We start from the raw sequence: 21172 nt of genomic DNA, 5'->3' as shown, positions 1-21172 counted from the left end.
CCTGTCGTCTTCTTTTGAAACTGTAGTGCATATGTTACAATGTATATCATTTACAGTATTGAGTCATGTGCCACTGCTGTACCTGATGTATCCAATCTGGATTAAACGAACTATGTGCCACAAATCCTAAAATGATTACGAATGTTTATTTTAATACCAGTTCTCCTGCTATCCACTAGAAAATAAGGGTAATTTGAACAGAGGCTCTCTACCTTGCCAGAGAAAAGTCACAGAATCTCAGAAGGGTGCTTAAGGTCTAGTCTAATCTTCCCTTCCCCCACCTCCTCCAATGCGAGCGGCTCCTCTGGGACACGCAAGCCGGTTCCTGCCGGCTTGTACACATTAGTCACGGATGTTCACTGACAGGGACAACATCTGGTCGCATTTGTCAACAGCTCTATTTTGAGGCTCAGCCCTGTATTATTGAAAGAAAATATGCTTTTATGTATCAGTAGTGGTTCTGCTGAGAATACAATGACTATCCTTCATCTGAACCAAGGTCTTGAACTGAAAACTCAAAATTAAGTGCTATATGTGGTAGAGCAGGAAGCTTGGAAATTAGACGACAGAGGCTCACATTTAGGTTCTACTGCTTAGTTGTATGACTTCACATCAGTCTCTTCCTTTGGCTTCAGCTTTTTTCCTCATCTCAGAAATGAGGGGATTGGATTAGATGTATCTTGAAGATCTGTTCTAACTTTAATAATTCTGGTTTAGGTAGTGAGAGCAACAGGTATTTTCACATTCCACCATGTGGCAAGAACAATGGGAATTCTTTTGATTTCCCCACAACCACCAGATCCCAATCAATGAAATCTGAAATAGAAATGGGATGTTCAGGCAAATGATGCCCAAAGGCCCTAGAAGGTTGTCTGTGAAATTCATTTCCATCACTAATGCTCATATCCTTATCACCCACTAGGTGTCACTAAGATCCGTAGCTCAAATAATCTTCCAGAGCAAAATAACTGGAAAATCACATGTGTGGCGGTCAATACATGCTTTTTCACTAAAAAAAAACTAAATGTTAACTGGGACATCTGTGCTTGTTCGCAGACACACAAAACAATAAAAAATATTCTGCCATAACAGTAGAATAAGCTTGATGGATTTCCAACATCAGCCGTGACTATCAAAAATATAATCGTATTTTTTAAGATTAACATAGGTTTGTTTATATTTAGGAGAAAAAAACCCTAAAACTTCAAACTACTCCCTTGTCTCATGAGTTGACCCCTAAGTACTATAATTTCTGTTCAATTATTTTTAGTCTTCAGGGGCTGAAGTTTACCTTTAAACCATGTGTTTTTAAAAGGTTAGCAATTATTGCAATACTTGAGCTTCTTTAGAAAATATTAATTATCCAAAAAAATTTGTATTCTCTAAGTCAGAATTATCCAAAGCAGTTTTCCCAAATATTTCTCTACATGTTAATATTGCTAGCCTAATTTAAGTTCATTTAAGCCTAACCTGAACAGCTGTTAATAGTGTATTGACTTAGTATTCTAGAATTCAGACATTAAACCAATTCACACTAGCACTCAACCAAATTATGTGACTGTATAAAGGCTCTCTATACACATATAAAGATTACTGTCTTCTCTAACTAGAAATTAATTTCTCTTATTAGTCATATATTAATTATATCTTACAACTGGAAGGGACCCTAAAAATCTTCTAGTCCAACTCCCTTCTTTTATTGATGAGAAAACTGGACCCTGAGAGGTTAAATGACCACTACAAAGTAAAAAAGCAGATGGTAGCAGAGTCAACCAGGACAAACTCCGCTACACCAAAAACATTCTCAACTGAATTGACTAAAACCTGTCTATGGTTCCTAACACATTATGGGGACATGCACCTAGACTGACAATTCCAAACAAAAAGTCATTTCCACACAAACACAGTAACACAAAAATTGCAGCAGATTCCTCCCAGAGACCGTAACTGCATCCCTTATTTAGGAAGGTAAACGCTGACATTTTCCTAGCAAATGCTTAATAGAAAAATGTAATAATTAGTATTTTCATGTTTTACACATGCTTACCTCCAGCTTATTTTTTTAATAAAAAAAAAGCAACTATAAAATAAGACAAACCTAAGAGAGAATCCAATTAATTTCTAATGACTTATGGGCAATCTCATTTCTAATTAAGGTGCAGGAGTATCCTAATTAAAATCCCCTAGTAATGACAGATAAACTGTGAATGTGGCAGTATTGTGGGGAAAAGGGTAGAAAGAAAAAAAATAGGTAAGTTCAATTATATAGCAGCGACAGGATCTTATTTAAATGTATAATTACATCTTCTTAATGACAGGCTGGACCTAATTATGGATTTGCTATTTACAGTGTTAATTAATTCACTCTAACTTGGCAATATGTGTACAGTACTGATACATATAAGTAAAGCCAATCATTGCCCAACCCAGATGACAGGAATCCAAGTTAAACAGTTTAGGACTGTGTTATGTGAGTGCTGGACAGTAAATGACAATGGCTGTGGATGTTTGCTGACAGCCTTGGGGGAAAATGTTTACACTGCCTAGACAAGAATGTACACAGGAAAGGAGAGCTTTCCTGTTAAAAAGCAAATACTTATCTCTCTATATAAGGGGTTCTCTCACCACAGATCCTGTTCACAGACAGGCTTGGGAACCAAATGCATAATCGTAAGATGACTGCTAGAGAAGACATGACAATATGTAACTTCCAATTACATTTTTCTAAATCATAATTTATAGGCACATTATCTCAGAAAAATGACTGCTACACTTGGATGCTAGCATTAGAGGTAAAACTAGGAAAAAAATTTATTAGACACAAGATTAGAACACTTGAGTTTGAACAGAATGAGTCCCAGCTTCCACAAAATACTTAAAATGCAGAGCTAGAACCTCCCTTGGTTAAGAGCAGAGCAGGGCAGCTCTTAACCTGGGCTCTACAAATGGACTTCAGAGGGTCTATGAAGCCTTTGAAATTACATGTACGTTTGTTTATAAAATGAGAAGTTTTCTGGGACAAATCTATTTGGATAAAAGAATTCAAAAACCAGCAAAGATTAAGATCTGCTCCTTTTCCTGAGAAAGGAAAATGAGACAGCCACTGGTGGTCCTCAGTTGTATAATGCACGTCAAAACTGCAGACAGCTTCCACCACCTTAAAAACAAGACATTCAAAAGATGAATAATAAACATATCAACACATTTGACTAAGTTTGTATTTTTACTGGTAATGAATAATTTTTACTGGGAAGAAAATAGCATCAAATCAAGTACTTATGGGAAAATCTGAAGCAATGTTTATTCCTTCCTGCTGGAACCTAAAAGGGGATTTTCTGACCTACCATGCTACAAATTTCTTCAAAACACAACTCTATGGAAATGCAGCCCAAGACTTTTGGAAAGAACTCCACAGCATAAACTAGCATTATTTCAAATCACAACTGTTTTTATTCTTTTCAAAGCAAGCAGTGGTATAAGTCTTTTTAAATGTTTCTTTATGGAATGGCTTATAGAAAATGGCACCTGGGACCTTTAGCTCTATGTCCCCAAAATTTTCTTTCAAGAATCTGCTTCATGAAGTTTCTTTTAAAAAAAAAGATGACACCTGACCTAAATTGGTTTAGGTCAAAACAATCTGAAAAACAGATGTGTCGCAGCAGAAAGCTTCAAGACTTTCCCAGTTCCTCAAAAATGCCTCTAAATGCCACTCTACCATAGCTCAAAGAGGATAGCTACCCTAAGACACCACCTGTCGATGTTTCCAGATGGTCTGTGCACGGCCTGTTGTCACTGGTTGCCGCGCATCATCTCCTGTAGATAAATGGTGTTCATGTGGTAGGCTGCCACCCAACCTGGATGCCTCTGAGCATTCCAATAATACGACTGAGAAGCAGCAGCATAGTATTCCTGCCAGGCCCTATAGTAAGCTCTCCAGTACTCCTCATAGTCCTGATAGGTATTTGAGAAACTCGGATGTGCTTCCCCACGGCAGTCATACCAGCCATCTTCCTGCGGTTCTGTCTGCGGTCGATAGGAGGACCGCCTGGGAAGGTTTCTCCGGCTCTGCTTAACTCTCTGGTTGTGGTTAGCCCCCTCTTTATGCCTGGCCTTTATTTGGATTTCAGGCGATTCCTGATACTCTACTAGATTAGGGGTGTCACCTTCATTCAGAGGTTGTTCCAAAGAGATCTGGCCATCCACGGGAAGAGGTTCCGAGTCCTTCAGCTGAGTATCAGAAGAGCCTTCCACGTGTGACTTATTTCCTTTGCTCTGGGAAGAAGTCCTTGAGCTGTAAGAACCACTGTCGCTCTCAGAATCTCCAGATTGGCTACTACTTGCCAGTATCTGTGCTCTCTCTTCAGTGATTCTGTTTCTCACGAAACCATTCTGAGGATTCACAGTCTGATCCCCAGGACCTGTGTAGTGTCTGATGATTTCCACAGGTTTCTCTAACCCTTCTTTAACAAAGTACTCATAATCCTCCACCAATTCTGCAAAAGTCAAAGGGCATGGCAGACGGATTTTAAAGGAAGACAGACAAGGAATTGTGGGGAGTGACACAGAAGCTTCTTTGACTTGGTGCTGATTATCAGCCGAGTTTTCAACAGATATCTGAACAGAATTCTTCATCTGCTCTTCCAGTTGTATGGCACAGCCCAGCTCTTTTGGCGACATTGCTTTCTCTACAATTCCACACTCTGAGTGGCTTTTCACAGGAAGCTTTTGTTTGGTATTATTTTTTGATTTGACTGATAGTGCAGACACAGAAGTATTTCTAGATGAAGCCACGTGGTTACTATAAGCTTTCTGAGTTTCAAAGGTTCTCTCTATTTTTTGAATTTGTTTGTTTAGGGGCTGGGGAGGTATACTTGCTAAGCCATATGTATGCATGGCAGCTTCGACCTCCACATCCCAATCCAAACATTCTTCCATCAGACCAGGAGGAATAGGATCTACATAAAAGGAATAAAAAAGTATCAAATTCTCAAGCGGCTCTCGACTAGCATTTTTTCAATGGCTTCATAAAGCCTTCCATGGTCAAATACAGTTAAGAAACAAACTGTACTAATTAACATACTAAGAAGCTTAATATATCAGTATTTTAAAAAACCTAAGTAATTCTTGCAGAAAAGAAACCTGCCCCAAAATATGCAAGGCCCAACCCAGACTCACAAGCAACATCTCCTTCCACCTCCCACCTGAAAAGGGCTTATTTCTAGGAGTGAGGGATGGCTCTGCAGCAGTCCTCCCACCTCTCCTCTTCTCCCTCTCCCTAACTTCTCCTCTGTACTTCTCTGACAACAGCAAAACAAGACATTAGAAAATGGACTGTTTTCCGAAAGCTTACCAACTGGGAAATAATACAACTGTAACTCTGTACCCAAGTAAATCTGCCACCAAATATTCTAACAGGGAGAAATCACTGCCCTCAACAGTGGAGAAAAAACCTCTATAGGGGAAAAAAGCTAGATGGCTGTGAAAAGATCTGAGGTACCAATGGCACTTGTAAATTAAAAAAAAAAAATTCAGGGCTCCTACTCTCTAAATGTCCTGTTCCATCCAGGTGTGACAATTTGCTTCCACCTGCACACTCAGACCTTTCCAAAGTATGCCCAGTTTTCACCTTAAGCAGACCAAGGACACAGAGCCCCTGCTTTACAAAGATCTTGTCCATGTGTTGCTGCCGTTGGTATTCCATGTCTGTGTCCCCACTACTAAAATCCCTCTTCAGATGGGGCTCCTGATCCTTTGTTGAACAGACCCTCTGACTAAACTCGGATTCCTATGGAGGTGCTATCTTTTGGCTGCCGAGACCTATCATTCAGGCCTTTCCCTCCTAATCCTGCTCTAGGCAACTTATCCGCACAATCTGTTGTCACACAAGTGTCTCATGCAACAGAGACCTAACACTATGAATATCACATTCTCATGTTTTCAGGCCTCTGTTAATACTTCATAAAGATCCAAATATGTCATTTTCTGGTATCCAAAAGCCAATTTTATTTTTATCACTAGATGCTATGATACTGAATCCTACCACAAGTCCTAACCCTCTTGTACCAATTTTCAATTTAGTTCTTCCATATTTATAATTACAAAGATCACCAACAGACACATACATAGAGAGAAATAACATAATACAATCTTAGAACTGACAGAGAACCTAAAGGCCATCTACTCCAAAAACCAATGCTTTGTATATCAGGACATAAGCTTAGAGCAATTAAAGAAATCTGTAAAAAGATCATAAAATGAGCTGTCACAAAGCCGTAACTACTATAGAATCCACAGTATTCCAAAATCTGTGCTTAATCTAACTTTGTAGAAACCACTAAAGGAGTTAAATATAAATGGATAAAATATTCATTGCTGTATTTATTCAATAACCACATATCCCATCTTCTAGAAGGTTATGTATATACTACGTAAGTATACATCTATGTATCTATACAACATACATGTACATACTAACGTGCATACATTAACATGTACAATTGACCCTTGAACAACTCAGGTTTGAACTGCGCAGGTCCACCTATATGCAGATTTTTCCCAGTTTGTACTACAGAACTGCATACCCTGCGGCTGGTTGCATCAGCAGACGTGGGAACGCAGACGGAGGACTGACTGTAAGTTATATAGGGATTTTCAGCTGTGCAGAGGCTGGGCACCCCGACCCCCAACACTGTTCAAGGGTCAGCTGTATAGCAAATAAGCCGTATTTTCACACGAGTTTTTTAGGGTTTTTAAAAAAAATGTTCAAGAGATCATTAACAGTTTTAAACATGCATTGTTTCCAAGATGACAGTTTAAAAAAGCAGCTTGATAAATGATACATTAAAATCAAAAGTGTAGGGCTGGTAATAAAGTAATCTGCAGTGAAAAAAAATCAAAAGAAAATACTTCAAAATTTTCATAATAGTGTCCAAATGAATGGTACTGTTCCTTCCCTGAGGTGACAAAGGAGAATATGGCAAAATTATCTTCACAGTAACATAAGAGATAAAATACATTCCTTGATATAAAATGAAATCAAATTGTAAGGCTACAAAGTAAAATACAGAGTTAATACAACAGGAAAATACTTTTCATTTTTAATGTGTCATAAGTTAGCTTGCAGACCTCTCCCTGCTACTTATTAGCTGTAAGACCTTAGGCAAATTACTTAACTTTCCTGTGTCTCAATATCCTCATCTACAAAATGCAGATACTAACAGCACATACTTCATAGCATTGTGGTGAGAATTAGAGTTAATATACATAGAGTACTTAGAACACCACCCAACACATTGTAAATTCTTATGTTAGCCATTATTTTTATTAGGCCTCTAATCATTACCATTATTATTTCGACAGCAAAATTAAACAGACAAAATATACCTGGTAAAGGCAGAAGGTTGATATTACATTTCTGGGCAATTTTCATCATGGTATTTTCTTCTTCTCCCCTGCAGCAGTAGGTCACTGTCAATCCCAAAGTACCTAAAGCACAGAAGGAATGTTAAGTAGTAAATCATTTTCAGAAAAATGATACTTCACATCCAACTGTCATATTACAGATTCTTCCCCGTAGAGAAAGTACCCAAGCTTTTTCTTTTTCTTTTTTTACCAAAACGGCCAGCTCTGCCAATCCGATGCATGTATGTCTCCCAATCCAATGGTACATCCAGGTTTACAACCAGATTCACCTTCTCAGCATCAATCCCACGGGAAGTCTTGAATTGAAGAAGAGAGCAACTTTTTGTTTGCATTAACTATTGCATGGGTAACAATGCACATTGCATTATTCTGGTATAACCAAGAACCAAATCCAACAGGAGGATATTTAGGAACAAAGGAAAAGAAAATCCTTTTCTCATCACTAACTAATTTCAAGAATAAAGATAAAAATATATAAGACATTTTTAGGAAAGCATGTTTCCTAGCACTGGAAAGACGATTATCTTCTGGTATTCTTGTCAGATACACCCACCTAAAATAATAGATGAAATCTGTACATTTGATAACAGAACATATGTCCAGATAGATTAGTCACCCAAACTGAACAAGAAATTTACCAAATCTGTGGAAATGAGGACTCTGCAATGAAACTGCCTCAGTTTAGCCACAGCATCAAGACGCTGATTCTGACTCATGTTGCCTAAAAAGACCCAAAAATAAAGTCACATAAAAACAAGCTATGATACATTTATCAACTCCACAAAAAGCAGAAATCATAATTTCCAGTCCTAACACTTTAAAAATATAACAACCAAAGTTAATTCTGTCCTTATATGCAAATCTAGGTTAAGACCTAAAGTCAGAATCTTCTAGAACATGGTTAGGCAATCAACTTGAAATTATTTAGGCTGCTTAGTTTTAAATGGTGACTAGGCTATGCCTGCAGATATAACAATTACATATCAGGTATAACAATTCTTAGGAAAATAAAATTGCTTTAATCAGCTATTTACCAATTTAGTGGTAAAGTGTGATCTACAGGTAAAATATTGGTCCATATCTCATTATCTCATGTCTCATGATACACCGTGACTAAACAAACTTATGTTAACAGGTTAAAAACTAAGCTATCAACCAAGCTCTAATAAGGATCTCACTGATCAAAAATTGTTTTAAATCGTTCATTCTTATTAGGCCAGCAGTAATAATTTAGCTTTGTGTTAAAAATGAGCCAGTTTTGCCTTCCATAAGACAATAAAAGTCAATTCAGTCAGCAAGTCTTAGTGTTTTTAAATGACTATATAAAGAAACAAAATACTTTCCAGACAACAAAGATAGACTTTGTTTTATAAAATTAAGTTCTTTGTGGATATAACTCCAGTTTTCTATTTTTTTTTATTATATATCATGTTACTTCTTAAAAAACAAAGATACTGATACATCAAATTCCAGCGAAAAATAAATCTGAAATTCCCTTTACTCTGGAGACTCAGTGTAACCTCACATTCACGAGACAACTCATGAAGTGGTATCTCTTCCTCCTGACTTTGGGAAAGCTTCAAGTCAGGACACTTAACAAAGATTAAAGTAAGAGATGAACTTACCTGAAATGCACTCGGCAGGAAAGCCTTTAGAAGAAAGGATATCAGCCAAATGTTGTGCTCTATGAAAAATAACACAAAAGGTTATAATTTTTACAAATATTGGCCCACACCTATCCTTCCATTTCACAAGATGACCAGATGACCTTTCAAGGCACATTACCTGCTGTGTAGATTAGAAAAGACTAAGGCTTGATTAAATGGAATTTTGCTGAACAGTTCCTGTAAATGCTGAGTCTTTTCCTCAAAAGTCTTATGGGCCAAAGGATATGAGTTGACAAGTTTGTAAAACTGCTTCAAACCTATAAAGAAGAGTCTTCTGTTAAAACAAATACATTTGCTATATCACAGTAGCAAATAGGAGAAAGCAACAGCCAACTAAGCAAAGGAAAGCTCCAGAATGTCACGAACAAACCCAGTAAGCATCGAAAATCTATACTCACCTATGAGACTCAGATCACTGGAATTCAGTCTTACAAAAGTGGGCTCTCTCATGTACTTGGTCAAAGCATTAGCCAAAAATTCAGGGTAAGTAGCTGATACTGCCAACATCTGTTTATTGGCAGGTAAGGAAGAATAAATCCAACTGCAAAACAGAAGAAAAACACAATCATGGAAACTATCAGACAGTAATCATCACCTAGAAAAGCCAAAGACAGATACTGTGGGACACCATTTTAATAGTCAAGTTAGTTATTTTTCTTACTTTATTTGCTCCTGGAAGCTGCCTTCTTCTAAAAGCTTATCCGCTTCATCAAGAATAAAGAGACGTACACTGCCTGGGTTCAAGTAGTCAAGCTCTATCAGTTGTTTAATTCTGCCTAAATTCCAGAAGAGAACATATAGAAGTATTCATGATGTACCAAATTTGTGCTAATTTCAGCCAACGTTGTTACTCTACTTACAGGCTTAACTGCTGACTTTCCTGACCCAACGCTCATTATTCGACATTTACACATAAATCACAAATTAGAAATCCTGACTTCCGATCTTGCCTTAGTCTTTATTTTTCTCTCACATTTCATCACCAACAAGTATGGAAAATAAACACTATTCCTGTAAAAAGACTTGACTGCTAAGGCACTGAATGCTAGACTGATTCTGAGTGATTCCTGACCGAAAGACTAATATGGAAACCAAGAATCATCCTACTCCACAGCTTAAAAGGGCTTCCTAAAAGTCATCTCATTCCTCTTCTTCTCAGAAGCCTATTCCATACTTGACCTTAAACATCCTTAGGAATGGAGATTTGTGTTGGTAATCCAATCCTGTGTTTATATCTCATTAATCTAATGTTCTTCATTTTTAATCCTCAAAATAATTACCATAGTTATCAAAGATTCTCATACTGTTATTGTTATACTAACTGTGTTCAGCTCCTTTAAAGCCCCAGTTATGAACAGACACTGGTATCTTACCAGGAGAACCAACGGCGATATGACACTTTTTAAGTCTGGTTTTGTCTTGTGATAATGGAGTCCCTCCAATAAACACATGACACTCTAAGCCTTCCATTTTTATTCCAATGGCTGTGATAACAGAATGTATCTGCACAGCAATTTCTCTTGTAGGAGCCAAGATCAAAATCTAAAAAAAACAAAAAACAAAAAACAAAAAAACATAAAATGTACCTTTAACAAGTCAGAAGAATAAACACATGTGATTGGAACATTCATTATACAATGAACTATTTTTCATTTAAATGATCATTTTAAATTCATTCATTTATGTATTCATTTGACAAACATTAAGAACCCACTATGTGCCAGGCCACATACAAGTTGCTATAGAGACAATAGTTAATACAAAGACCTTGTTCTCATGGCACTTTCATTCTTGGATGATAAGAAGATATACAATAAACAAATGTACAAATAAAGGCAGGTAATGGAAAGTGCTATGAAGAAAAAAATCAAACAGGGAAAAGAGAAAGAAGGGACAAAGGAAGGGAAGACATTATTCTAAATGGTACAATCAAGAAGACCCCTCTAAAGAGAGAACATCTGAGCACCACGGAGCTGAGCTAGCTATGTGAAACCCAGGGAATTGTCTTCAGGAAAAGGAAACAGCAAATGCAAAGGCCTTAACATTGTAGTGTTCTTGGTGTTTTTCAGGAACGGCAAGGAGGCCCATGGTTGGTCCAAGTTAGGGTCAGAGATCTAGCTCCAGAGGCTAGGTCATGAAAGGCCTTGAGAGGCACAGTGAGAAGTCTGCAATATAACTACTGGAGGAGAAGGTAAAACAGCATGTTCTCAACTACAAGGGGGAAAAAAACTGCTTAAGAAGTCTAAGACAAAATATGCCGAACTGTTAATGGCATTTTCTCTCTGAGATTATATTTTGTCTTCTGGTACTTCTTTATTTTTCGGAATTTTCCCAATTTTCAAAAATGAATATGCATGATTTTGATAACACAAAGATCTTAAATTAAAAATGAATTTCATTTATGGAACTTATTCAGAGTTTTGGCATCTGACCTGCTGCCAAACTGTCAGAAGCCAAAATCTTAAATACATTTATCTCAGTTCACAAGAATAGCCCAGGTTCTTGGGAAACAGAAGGATTTTCTAGGTGCAACATCACTCAGGATTTGGTAAATCTAAGGTAGGACTCAAAGAGCTTTACAGATCACGAATATGGGTATCTGCGTAAAAAAACATTTGACATACCCCCAGATACACATGACCGAGAACTTGAAATACAGTCTGCTGTAACTATTAAACCACACAGCAGTACTATGAGCATCATATCTGATTCATCTTTGTATTCCCAATGCCTAGCATACTGTTCATATATAGCATGAGCTCAACAAGTCTTTGTTGAAGAAATGATCCCCAAACCCAAATCAACTGTTAATCTGGGATAAGGACATCTTAGACCTACTCTAAGAGAACCTAGAAGATGGAGATCAATATGATACATTCACTGTAAGAACCACCTGCAGTTACCAGCAATAGCCAAAGCACCTCATTACCATGAATGACCTCACCACAATCTAGTGAGCAAATAAAAGAATAAAGAATTCCTATCCGTATTCTCCAGTAATGATAAAATTGACACACACGGCAGGCTTATTTAACATGCAGTAATAATAGAAATTTCCAAACTTCTAACACTAATAATGTATATTTGGTCACCATCCACACCACCACCACTCAACAGCCTTAAGGTCTACTTTACTTTTATACTTTTCACATGTCTTAACTCAATCATTCACCAAATTCACTTCTACCTCTACTGGTATTTCTTCTACCTGTAGTAAAATCCACATAGCAAACCCTCCTTTGGGTCCTCTGAGCTCAACTTACCTGGGTACTTAAGTTTTCAAGAACAAGAGAGTCCAAAGCAATGGTGGAGAATACACAGGTTTTCCCAGTGCCAGACTTAGCTTGAACAATTAAATCTGAGGAGAAAAAACAAAAATTATCAGTAGCCAGGACTGACTCAAGAAGCTTAGGTACTAACATGAAATCCCAGAACTAGAACGGTCTCCAGAGATCACCTCCTTGGCATCTTTGTGTTTAGTTAACTCAAAAAAAAAACCAAAAAACCCACATGAGGCCTTATCCAGAAACACACCTCCTCCCTGAACCTCCACCGTTTCTTTCTTGGGGGGCAGGCTTAGAAAGCAGAAATTTATATTCTTAAAGTTTTGGAGGCCAGGAAGTATGAAGTCAAGGTATCAGCTGGCCCACATTCCCTCTAAGGCTCTGTGGTACAATCCTTCCTGGTCCCTTCCAGCTTCTGATGGCTCCAGACACTTCTTGGCTTGGGGCTGCATAATTCCAATCTCTCCCTCCATTGTCACATGGCTTTTTTCCCTCTGTCTTTCTCCCTTCTCTTTTAAGGACTCTTGTCACTGGATTTCGGGCCTACTATAATCCAGGATGATCTCATCTGAGATCCTTACTACCGTTTATTTTCTCAAACGTAGAACAACTTGTCAGTGTGGGATGGGCCTTAATCACCTTCAATTTCAAGACTGCGCCTCCGTTTGACAGAGGACCAAACAGGCTCACAGCGTGCAGCGTCTGGCCCCGGGCCGAGCCCTGCCGGGCGGCCGACCTAAGCCCTTCCCGGCCCTCGCCGCGGGCTCGACCGCCGCCGCCCCGCTTCCTCCCGCCCTACCGGCCTTCCCAGGGCCCCCGCCCTCACCGAGCCCGCAGCGCCCCAGCGGGATGGCCTTGAGCTGCACGGGCGACGGCCGTTCGAAGCCGGCCGCCCGCAGCCCCTCCAGCACCGGCCGCGACAGCAGCAGCGACTCGAAGTCCGCCGGCTCCGCCAGCAGCACGTCCCCGGTGCGGGTCCGCGGGCCGCCGACGTCGTGAGCCGTCCGCAGGCTCCGCACCGGCCGGGGGACTGGCTCGGGGGCCGAGAAGTCCGCAGCCACACGCTCCGCCGGGACAGCGGTCTCCACGGTCGCTAAGGCCGCCGGGGCTTCAAACGCCGCCGCCATGGTAGCCGCGCCGCCGGATCTCGCGGTACTTGGGACGAGGCGGGGAGCCTGAGGGCGAGAAGAGGAAAAACTTTATTGGTAGTCTTTGTGCGAAGACACTGACAAGTCTGGCCTCGAAGAGGAGGGCTAAGGGACGGAAGGTGGAGGCCTAGAGAGAGTCAGAAACAGCTACAACAACCGAAAAGTGTGGCCTGAGGTAGGCAGGAAAAGGGAGGAGAGGAAAGCTGAAGCTACCGGTGTGTCGCCGCCTGCGGCCTGCAGAGGGCGCCGCGCGCTCACGGTAGGAGCGCCGCCCCGCCTCCAGGCCCTCTGTGGGCGGGTCCTCCCAGCCCCGCGCCCGGCGTGGCTGGCCTCACGACGCGGTCTTTGTGATGCGCCCAGTGCGTCACGCTCCCCGCCTCGCGGCCGCGACTCCGCGGTTTCGTCGGCCTGATCCCCTTCCTCTCCCGCTCCAACTCGCTGCTTCTCGTGCTCACAGAGAGCGCCCGGAGTACAGCGAGACTTAGGATGTACCACTTTGCCTGGTACATGTTTGTGCAGTACCGCTTTATTCATCTCTGTGTCCCCAGCCCGTAGCGTAATACGTGGCACATGGTGAGCTCTGATAAAAGTCAATCGAAATGCAACAAGCAACTGGACTGACAGCTCCCAAATTCGTATCCGCACCTCAGACCTCTCCCTGTACTCCAGACTTGTACATTCAGATTCTCCCTTCTCAACATCTCCACTTCGATGTCTAAATAGACATCTCAAATTTAACATTTTCTGTGTGTTGCTCCTACTCCCCCCCCCCCCATCTCATGGATGACAACAGTCTTTAACACTTTACTTTAGGTGTCTGCTCAGATATCACCTTGTCAAAGAGGGCTTTCCTGAACACCCACCTGAGACAGCGCCCCCATCCTGTCGGCTCCCCGGCCTTTCCCACAACTCTCTAGTCCCTTGTTCTGCTTTATTTTTCTTCATGGTACTTATTCCTAGCTGAAATGTGTTTACTGTCTGTCCCCACCACTCTATGATAACAGGGACCTGTTCCCTCTTGTTCTCTGAGGTATCCCTAATGGGAAAAAAACAATCTGACACAGATTAAGTGCTCAATATTTATTGAATAAATAAGTCCCTATAACAAAGTCTAAGTCGTAACTCCAAATGTTAGTATTTCTGGAACCTAATCTTATTCACAATTCCAAATCTAAAGATATTCTGCATCCAATCGCAACTTTTCCCTTTGTCCTTATATTGTAATTCCAGTCATTATCTCTCACGGGCCTCAGGCTTCCCTTGTCACAGAAACACACACACACACACACACACACACACACACACACACACACACACACACACACACACACACACACACACACAGAGCGATGATCCTTATTCCAAAGGATGTAGGAGGGGTTTTGGCATGGTAATCCCATTGGAAAGGGGTTCCAAAGATGAGTTTGCTTAGAAATGTACAAAACATTGAGAAAATGTCAACTGTTCATATGAAAGAAGTAGGCCTGTTAGGAGTGGGCACTAAAGGTTCCAGACTTCATCTTGGTACCCCACCCCTTTCTTCCACCTGATCCCCAAATCCCCAACTTGGGAATTACTCTTGACTCCATCTTCCCTTGCAGGGAAGCCAATTACTCTTGACTATCCCTCTGCCCTTTCTAACAATTACTTGAGGGCAGGTAATTTTGCCTCCAAATATTTCATCCATTTCTCTCCTCCAGTCTCCATAGCATCAGCCCTATTTTAGGCCCCTTTATCATCATAACTCTTACAACAATCTCCTGAATGGTACCCCTGGCCAGTTTCTTCTCTCTCCCGGTCACCCACCCAACAGGTGCTAGAGTGATCCTTCTTCAGTGGATGTCTTAGGTTGTTTGGGTCCAGCTTCAAATCCTGCCCTTTTGACAGCCTTGTTTATTTCCCATCCCAGGCTCCCACTTCTCAATATAAATGATTCCTGTCTAGCTCTTACCTTGTTCTATTTACTTGTTCATGTATCTGTCCTTCACACTAAATAAACTGTGAGCTTCTCAAGTATGGAATTTTGTTACCCTAGTCTCTCCAGCCCAGCACCAGGCCTTGGTGGACCTAATAAACGTTGAATGGACGACCTTTTCTTGCTCAGAAATCTGTGCTGGGCTCTCATGCTCACAGCAGTAGCTGTGTAGAACTCATACCAATCATCAATGAAGAAGCCAGCTCTCATCCTAAAAGAAATAAAAAAATTCCTTTTCCAGAAAAGAACATTTATAGTTTTATAGGCATTCTGTTATTGCATTTGTTGTTTACAATGTTTTATGGACACAAATATTGCAGTAATGTTATTAGGAATAATTTTTCTATAGCTAAAAATACAAATCAATGAATTTTTTCATCTGTACTTAAAAATTGTAATCATATCGTTGGTCGTAATTTTTAGTGCTGTAACAATAAAACACAAAGGTAAGAGACCATTTAATAACCAGGTAAGGTATGAGAGTAACATCCACAGAAACCAGTTGGACTGTCATCTGCCTCCTGGCCTCCCCCAGGATAAAATCACAGAGGGACCCCAGCCTCTTTTTATGCTATTCTATGTACCTGGAAAGCCTTTCCTCACCTTATGTACCTGGAAGCTAAAGGGAGGAAAAGATTCCTGGGAACTGAAGTGGGAAGAAGACATAGGCTCAGAGTGGATATTGAGGTTCAAATGGTCCCAGGCAATCATTTCACAATGGAGGTTTCTGCACCCAGAGGAAAGGAAAATGATGTAATAAAAACATGGACATAAGATGGCCCACCCTAGGTGTGAGGATCCATAGAAGTATGTAGAAAGAAGGGAAGGAACTAAGTTTCTTTTTTTCCTCTCATTTGACCCTCAGAGCAACAAAGGGCAGGCAACATGATTATTTACATTCAATCTGCAAACATCTCTTTATTCACTCTTTCCACAGAAATCTTCTAAACACCTAATAAGAATCAGCCAAATGGTGGAGATACAAAGATGGGATGAAATAAACAGAGCATTTGCCCTCAAGGAGAAAGATACATGGCCAAGTAACATTGATCAAGGAAGAAATATGAAAGCAGCACAAGGAGGTGTAAAATCATATGCAGTCCTGACATTTTTCAGGGCCTTAGTTGCTCCAAGTGTGGGAGGGAGGGAGAACTTGGGAGAAATGGAGCAAAACAGCTTTTGGTGTTCAGAGAGCAAGAGCTTTCTTCTCTGTGCCCTGCTCATCCTCACCCAGAAGAAAGTGGTTTAAAGCATGCACGGAACTGTGAGAAAAACTCCATGCCCAGATCACTCTTTTCCTAATCCCTGGAGTCTAGCACTCCTGCCAAGACAGCGGCACCAGGAGACAAAATTCAAGTCCCTTGAAGCACTGGGGGCTGGTTTTCTGAACTGATCCTGAAGCATGGATGAGGAGTTCATGAGGCAGCAGGGGTGGGAGGAGAGCTCACCAGGCAGACAAGTCAGGCAGATATTCTGGGCAAAGGGAACAGTTTGTGCAAAGGCGTGGAAGCGTGAGAAACCATAGGCTAAGTTTAGGGAAGGTACGAACTTTAGTGTGAACGGAGGCAAGTATGGCAGCCCTTACCAGGAAACAAAGCTGCGGGGATATATTGGTCCCATATTAGGGAGGGCCTTGTCTGACACCCTAAGGAATATAAAATAAACGTGTTGTGCTCGCCCAAGGTGAGGCAGGGGTCGGGGGAGTGTTGTGTAGCAATAGAGAGAAATACAGTTGGAAATACAGCTTGGGGCTTGATTGATGACAAAGTGGAGGAGTTTGGATTTTAACTTGCTGGCCATCAGGCATCATATAAGCCTGGGATCTAATCTGAGGGAGTGACTGCAGGGCCCACTTTGCACACTGCTTCTTACCCCTGACAACTCCTGGGTCTTTTAGGTGTTGGACGCTGCTTTCCGGGTGTCAGTGCTTTCCCATGTGACACTCATCCAGCAAACAGTGACTGCACACGTGTTTCCTAATTCTATCTCCCAGGCGAGGGGCACCTTCCCTCCCATATTCTTCAGTTCATCTGCTCAGTGAACTAGCACTATTGATAAACTTAAGCTGTAGCAAGTTTATCAGGTAACACTGTCTGGCCTCCTGGCCAGAAGTTGTTGTGTTTCATGACCCTGCTCAGTCCTATGCCACTACCTTTCGACATGGAGAATAACTGTTCTCACATGTGCCCCTTGGCCTATGGGGTGACCATATCCTCCCGCCGTGGGGACTTGCCTCGCTGACCTTCAGAAAAGGACCCAGACCATCCTCCCTCTCTCCAGACCAGACTCCCTTCTGCCCAAGGCCCTTGTTGATTAATTGCCCCGTTGACTACCATGGCCTCAGTCTTTAGGGAGGAAGGCGTCACGTTCGCTCTTCTCCTTGTGTGAACGGGGCCCAATTCATTCTTGTCCAGGCAGCGTAATAAATAACCTGCTCCTGTTGGCAGGGAGTTTATTAGAGACTGATGGGACATTTAACAATAACTGGGGGCCTGTGATTTATTAGGGAGGGAGGTTCATGGCGTCTCTGAAGACTGGGAATGTGGAATTTAATTGATAAAGTGGCTGTCACCAGCCATGAGATGCACTCAATAGACTATGCATTTCAGGGATCCTCTTTGGAGCTGTCAGGAAAGGTTTCTGCTAATCATATTCCGCTCCTGCGGATGGCGGTGTCTGCTGGATATCTTGAGTGAGAGACAAATGGCAGGGAGGCGACTCTGAAAGGGGCCTAGGGAAGGGTGCACCTGTCAGTTGCCTGGTCCGATAGAAGAATGTGACACAAATGAGCAAAAGGAAAAAGGATTTCCTTCAGCCTTAGAGAGGGCTCCCCTTCAAGAGGCCTTTGTTTCTCTTCTGTGAGCTGCTCAGGGGAGCAAGAGGTGTTGAGCACCCACTTCCTGGAGAAGGAGGGAAATGAAAGAGTGAAATGGCCAGAGGGATTTGTCCTGGAATTCGAGACCCAAATCTATATGGACCAGAGACCCCTGCCTTGCTCTCCAGCCACTGACGCTCATATAGACAACACACACACTCACACATCACACGCCACAATTACCCTACGCCCACACAGCCTCCCTGGAACCCCTGGTTCAGGTGGCAGTGCCTCCTGTCACTGCTGCTTTCATACCAAGAACAGAGCCACAGAAACGCACATGGATGGAGCTTCCCCTTTTTTATGTTCTCTCAGCTCCAGAGACACCAGAATCCAGACTGAGAAACTGGAAATGAATTCTTGCTGTCTGGATTGGGCAGAGCTTACAGCTACCTTCCCCCGGGCCCAACCTCCACCCTCCACCCTTCACCCAGTTCCCTGACAATAAGGGAGACTGGCTTTTTCTCCGCTGCCCTCCATGATGGCACTGATGTTGGCACAGCTCTGTCCTCTGGCAGCCTCGAGCCTTCCCAAGCAGCTCGGCTCACATTGTCTGTTCCCTCCACCCCTCGGGCTGCTGTGCAGCCTTAAACAAGGCCATGTAAGGCACGAGAGGGGCTTTCTGAGGCCAGTCTGCTGCCTTCTTCTGATCCTCCTGCATCTATTCTTAGGTCCCAGGAGACTGGTCTGCCTCCTTGTTCCCTCCAGGGAGAGGAAGGGAGGGGGGAGGCAACAGCCAGGGAAGAAGTAATTGTCACTGTCTAATCTGAGCCTCAGTGGTGACACTGAGGGACCTCCAAGCAGAATGGATACAGCAACTGGTTTGATTAAATCAAACATCTCCCACAACCTTGTTAAATTAAACTGACAGGCCGGGAGCAGAAGAGGGAGGGCAGAGGGATCATCGCCTCCGGTGGGGGCAGGGGAGGCGGGGAGCGGAGGCTGGTAAGAAGATCAGACGGCAGCAGAGCAGCCTCCTGCCCTTTCCCTTATTTGCTAACTGAAGATAGGAGATGAGATTTATGGATGTGCGATGCTTAAGTACCTGTCTGAGCACAGGCTGTGAAAGTGACGCAGAGGCAGACGGCTGCCTCCCCGTAGGCTCTGCAAATTCCCTTGGCAGTCAGGCCTCCATGTTTGGAACCATGCTCTTGACATTTTAAAGGGCCTTTACACACTTTCCCTTCACAACAGGCAGGTAGCGGTGAGGTTATTTTCTCCCCTTTACAGTCAGAGAAACTGAGGCACAGGGGGATTGCAGGGCCAACCAGCAGGCAGAGGCGGGCGGCAGAGCCAGTCGAAGATCTCAGGTCTCCCGCCTGCCCGTTGTAGCCTGCGTCACCTCCCACACTACACCATATGGCAGAATCTCCCAGGACTTTGCCCCTGGGCTGCCATCACTTCTCCCACCCGCCGGAGAAATGTAAACCACACAGCTTGCTTCGTGGGCCGTCAGGAAAATGCCAGTTCCCACCTGGCTTGGGGCAGCCCACCTACAAAGCACACAGCTGGCTTTCAAAGGTCACGAGGCCATCCTGACCTACCCACATCCCTCTCCCACGTGTCCCAGGCCTTCCGAGTCATTTCCACTCCACCTAATTACCATTCAGGGGAGGGGGAGGGGCGGGCAAGATGTTGTTAGCAACACCAGAAAACAGCAATAGCAGACGGATGACACGGATCCCCTGCTGGCCTCCTCACCTGTCACCCAGTTCCTCACCTGCCAACGCTAATTTTCCACTCACCAGTGGGTGAGAGCTCATTTCAGAGCGTGTGAGCCACACACACACTCACACGCGTGCCTGGTGCACAGTGCCGCCGTGAATGGAGACATGCTTCACCAGGGATGCGCTAGTTCTCACTCCCAGTGCACCCCAGTGATTCGTTTATTGACACCTCCACCCCTTGCCAATCTTTTTTCCAGTAGGAAAGACACAGATGGGGATGCTGGTAAAAGTGGTGCGTACAGACACAGTGCTGGCCCCCACCTCCTCCCAGGCATGCTCATCACACACCAATTAATGCTCAGAGCCTGGGATGGGGGTGGGGGACAAAGGACATGGGGGAGTGGGGAGAGGAGCAGACTTCCAACCACTGCCACCCTGAAGGAAGCTGGGTGAGAGCCAGCACCAAGTGGTAACATTTGCTTGACGAGGACACACAACTGTGAACACCACCCACCAGGGGAGCGCGTGTAGGGGCCACACGGGACCTGGCATCGTCATGCTTTTCCCCATGGTTATCTCATGATTTTGATCGTGACCCTTGACCTGAAAAAGACAGGTTGACAATACTTTGATAAATATCACCAGCCTCCTAAAATTCACCTCTGATGTGACGGGACACACCCAAACCCAACATCTCCAAGCTACCTACCTGAAATAATAGAACAGATTTCTAAGGCAAGGAATTGGATTCCTCTAGAAACACATACCAAAGTGACGGGGAGGGGAAAGAGGTCTTACCTGGGGTTGGGGTGGAGGTGAGGGGAGCAAAGGATGGAAGATCACTGGGTCTGGGTTCCTTTGCTGGTTCTGCCATTAGCAACCTGGGTGACCTCGGGCAAATTACTTAACATTTCTGCGCTGCACTTTCCTAAACTGTAAAATCATGTGCTTGGGTGGGAAATGCAGACTGTCAGGCTGTAGAGATCACAGAGAAGAGAAGTGAGACCCAAAGAGGTTAAATGACTTGTCCAAGGCTGCACTGTGAGGCAGCAGTGTGACAGAGGGTGTGGGTTCTGGAGCCAGTGCCAGAGCCTCAGTGTGCCAGAGGCGGTTCTGGTCCCCACCTCTTCCTCG

General features: G+C 42.9%; 1 protein-coding gene across 2 annotated transcripts; it reads right to left on the bottom strand.

Annotated features, from left to right (window-relative positions):
* Positions 1 to 3427: 3427 nt before the first annotated feature.
* On the bottom strand, positions 3428 to 13722 carry DDX20 (DEAD-box helicase 20). 2 transcript variants are annotated; one of them, XM_074370161.1, is made up of 11 exons: positions 13200 to 13722; positions 12353 to 12447; positions 10463 to 10631; positions 9751 to 9865; positions 9488 to 9630; positions 9208 to 9346; positions 9048 to 9106; positions 8061 to 8143; positions 7586 to 7718; positions 7384 to 7485; positions 3428 to 4955 (listed from the first exon to the last, which is right to left on the bottom strand). In XM_074370161.1, exons 1-11 carry the CDS (start codon positions 13498 to 13500, stop codon positions 3790 to 3792), a joined length of 2505 nt encoding a protein of 834 aa, XP_074226262.1. In that variant the 5' UTR covers positions 13501 to 13722; the 3' UTR covers positions 3428 to 3789. The 2 variants fall into 2 exon arrangements, with proteins under 2 accessions (XP_074226262.1, XP_074226263.1); XM_074370162.1 differs by having other exon boundaries at positions 7613 to 7718; positions 13200 to 13721.
* Between the last annotated feature and the right edge of the window lie 7450 nt (positions 13723 to 21172).

This window comes from Camelus bactrianus, chromosome 9, assembly GCF_048773025.1.
Source record: "Camelus bactrianus isolate YW-2024 breed Bactrian camel chromosome 9, ASM4877302v1, whole genome shotgun sequence".
NCBI lineage: Eukaryota > Metazoa > Chordata > Mammalia > Artiodactyla > Camelidae > Camelus > Camelus bactrianus.
This window is presented reverse-complemented; position numbering and strand designations above follow the sequence as displayed.

Coding starts and splice junctions, on each gene's coding strand:
- DDX20 (XM_074370161.1), bottom strand. CDS start 13,500: ATGGCGGCGGCGTTTGAAGCCCCGGCGGCCTTAGCGACCGTGGAGACC. Junction 9,631..9,750: donor AGCTTCCAGGAGCAAATAAA/GTAAGAAAAATA, acceptor TCTGTTTTGCAG/TTGGATTTATTCTTCCTTAC. Junction 8,144..9,047: donor TCCTGCCGAGTGCATTTCAG/GTAAGTTCATCT, acceptor GGGTCTTTTTAG/GCAACATGAGTCAGAATCAG.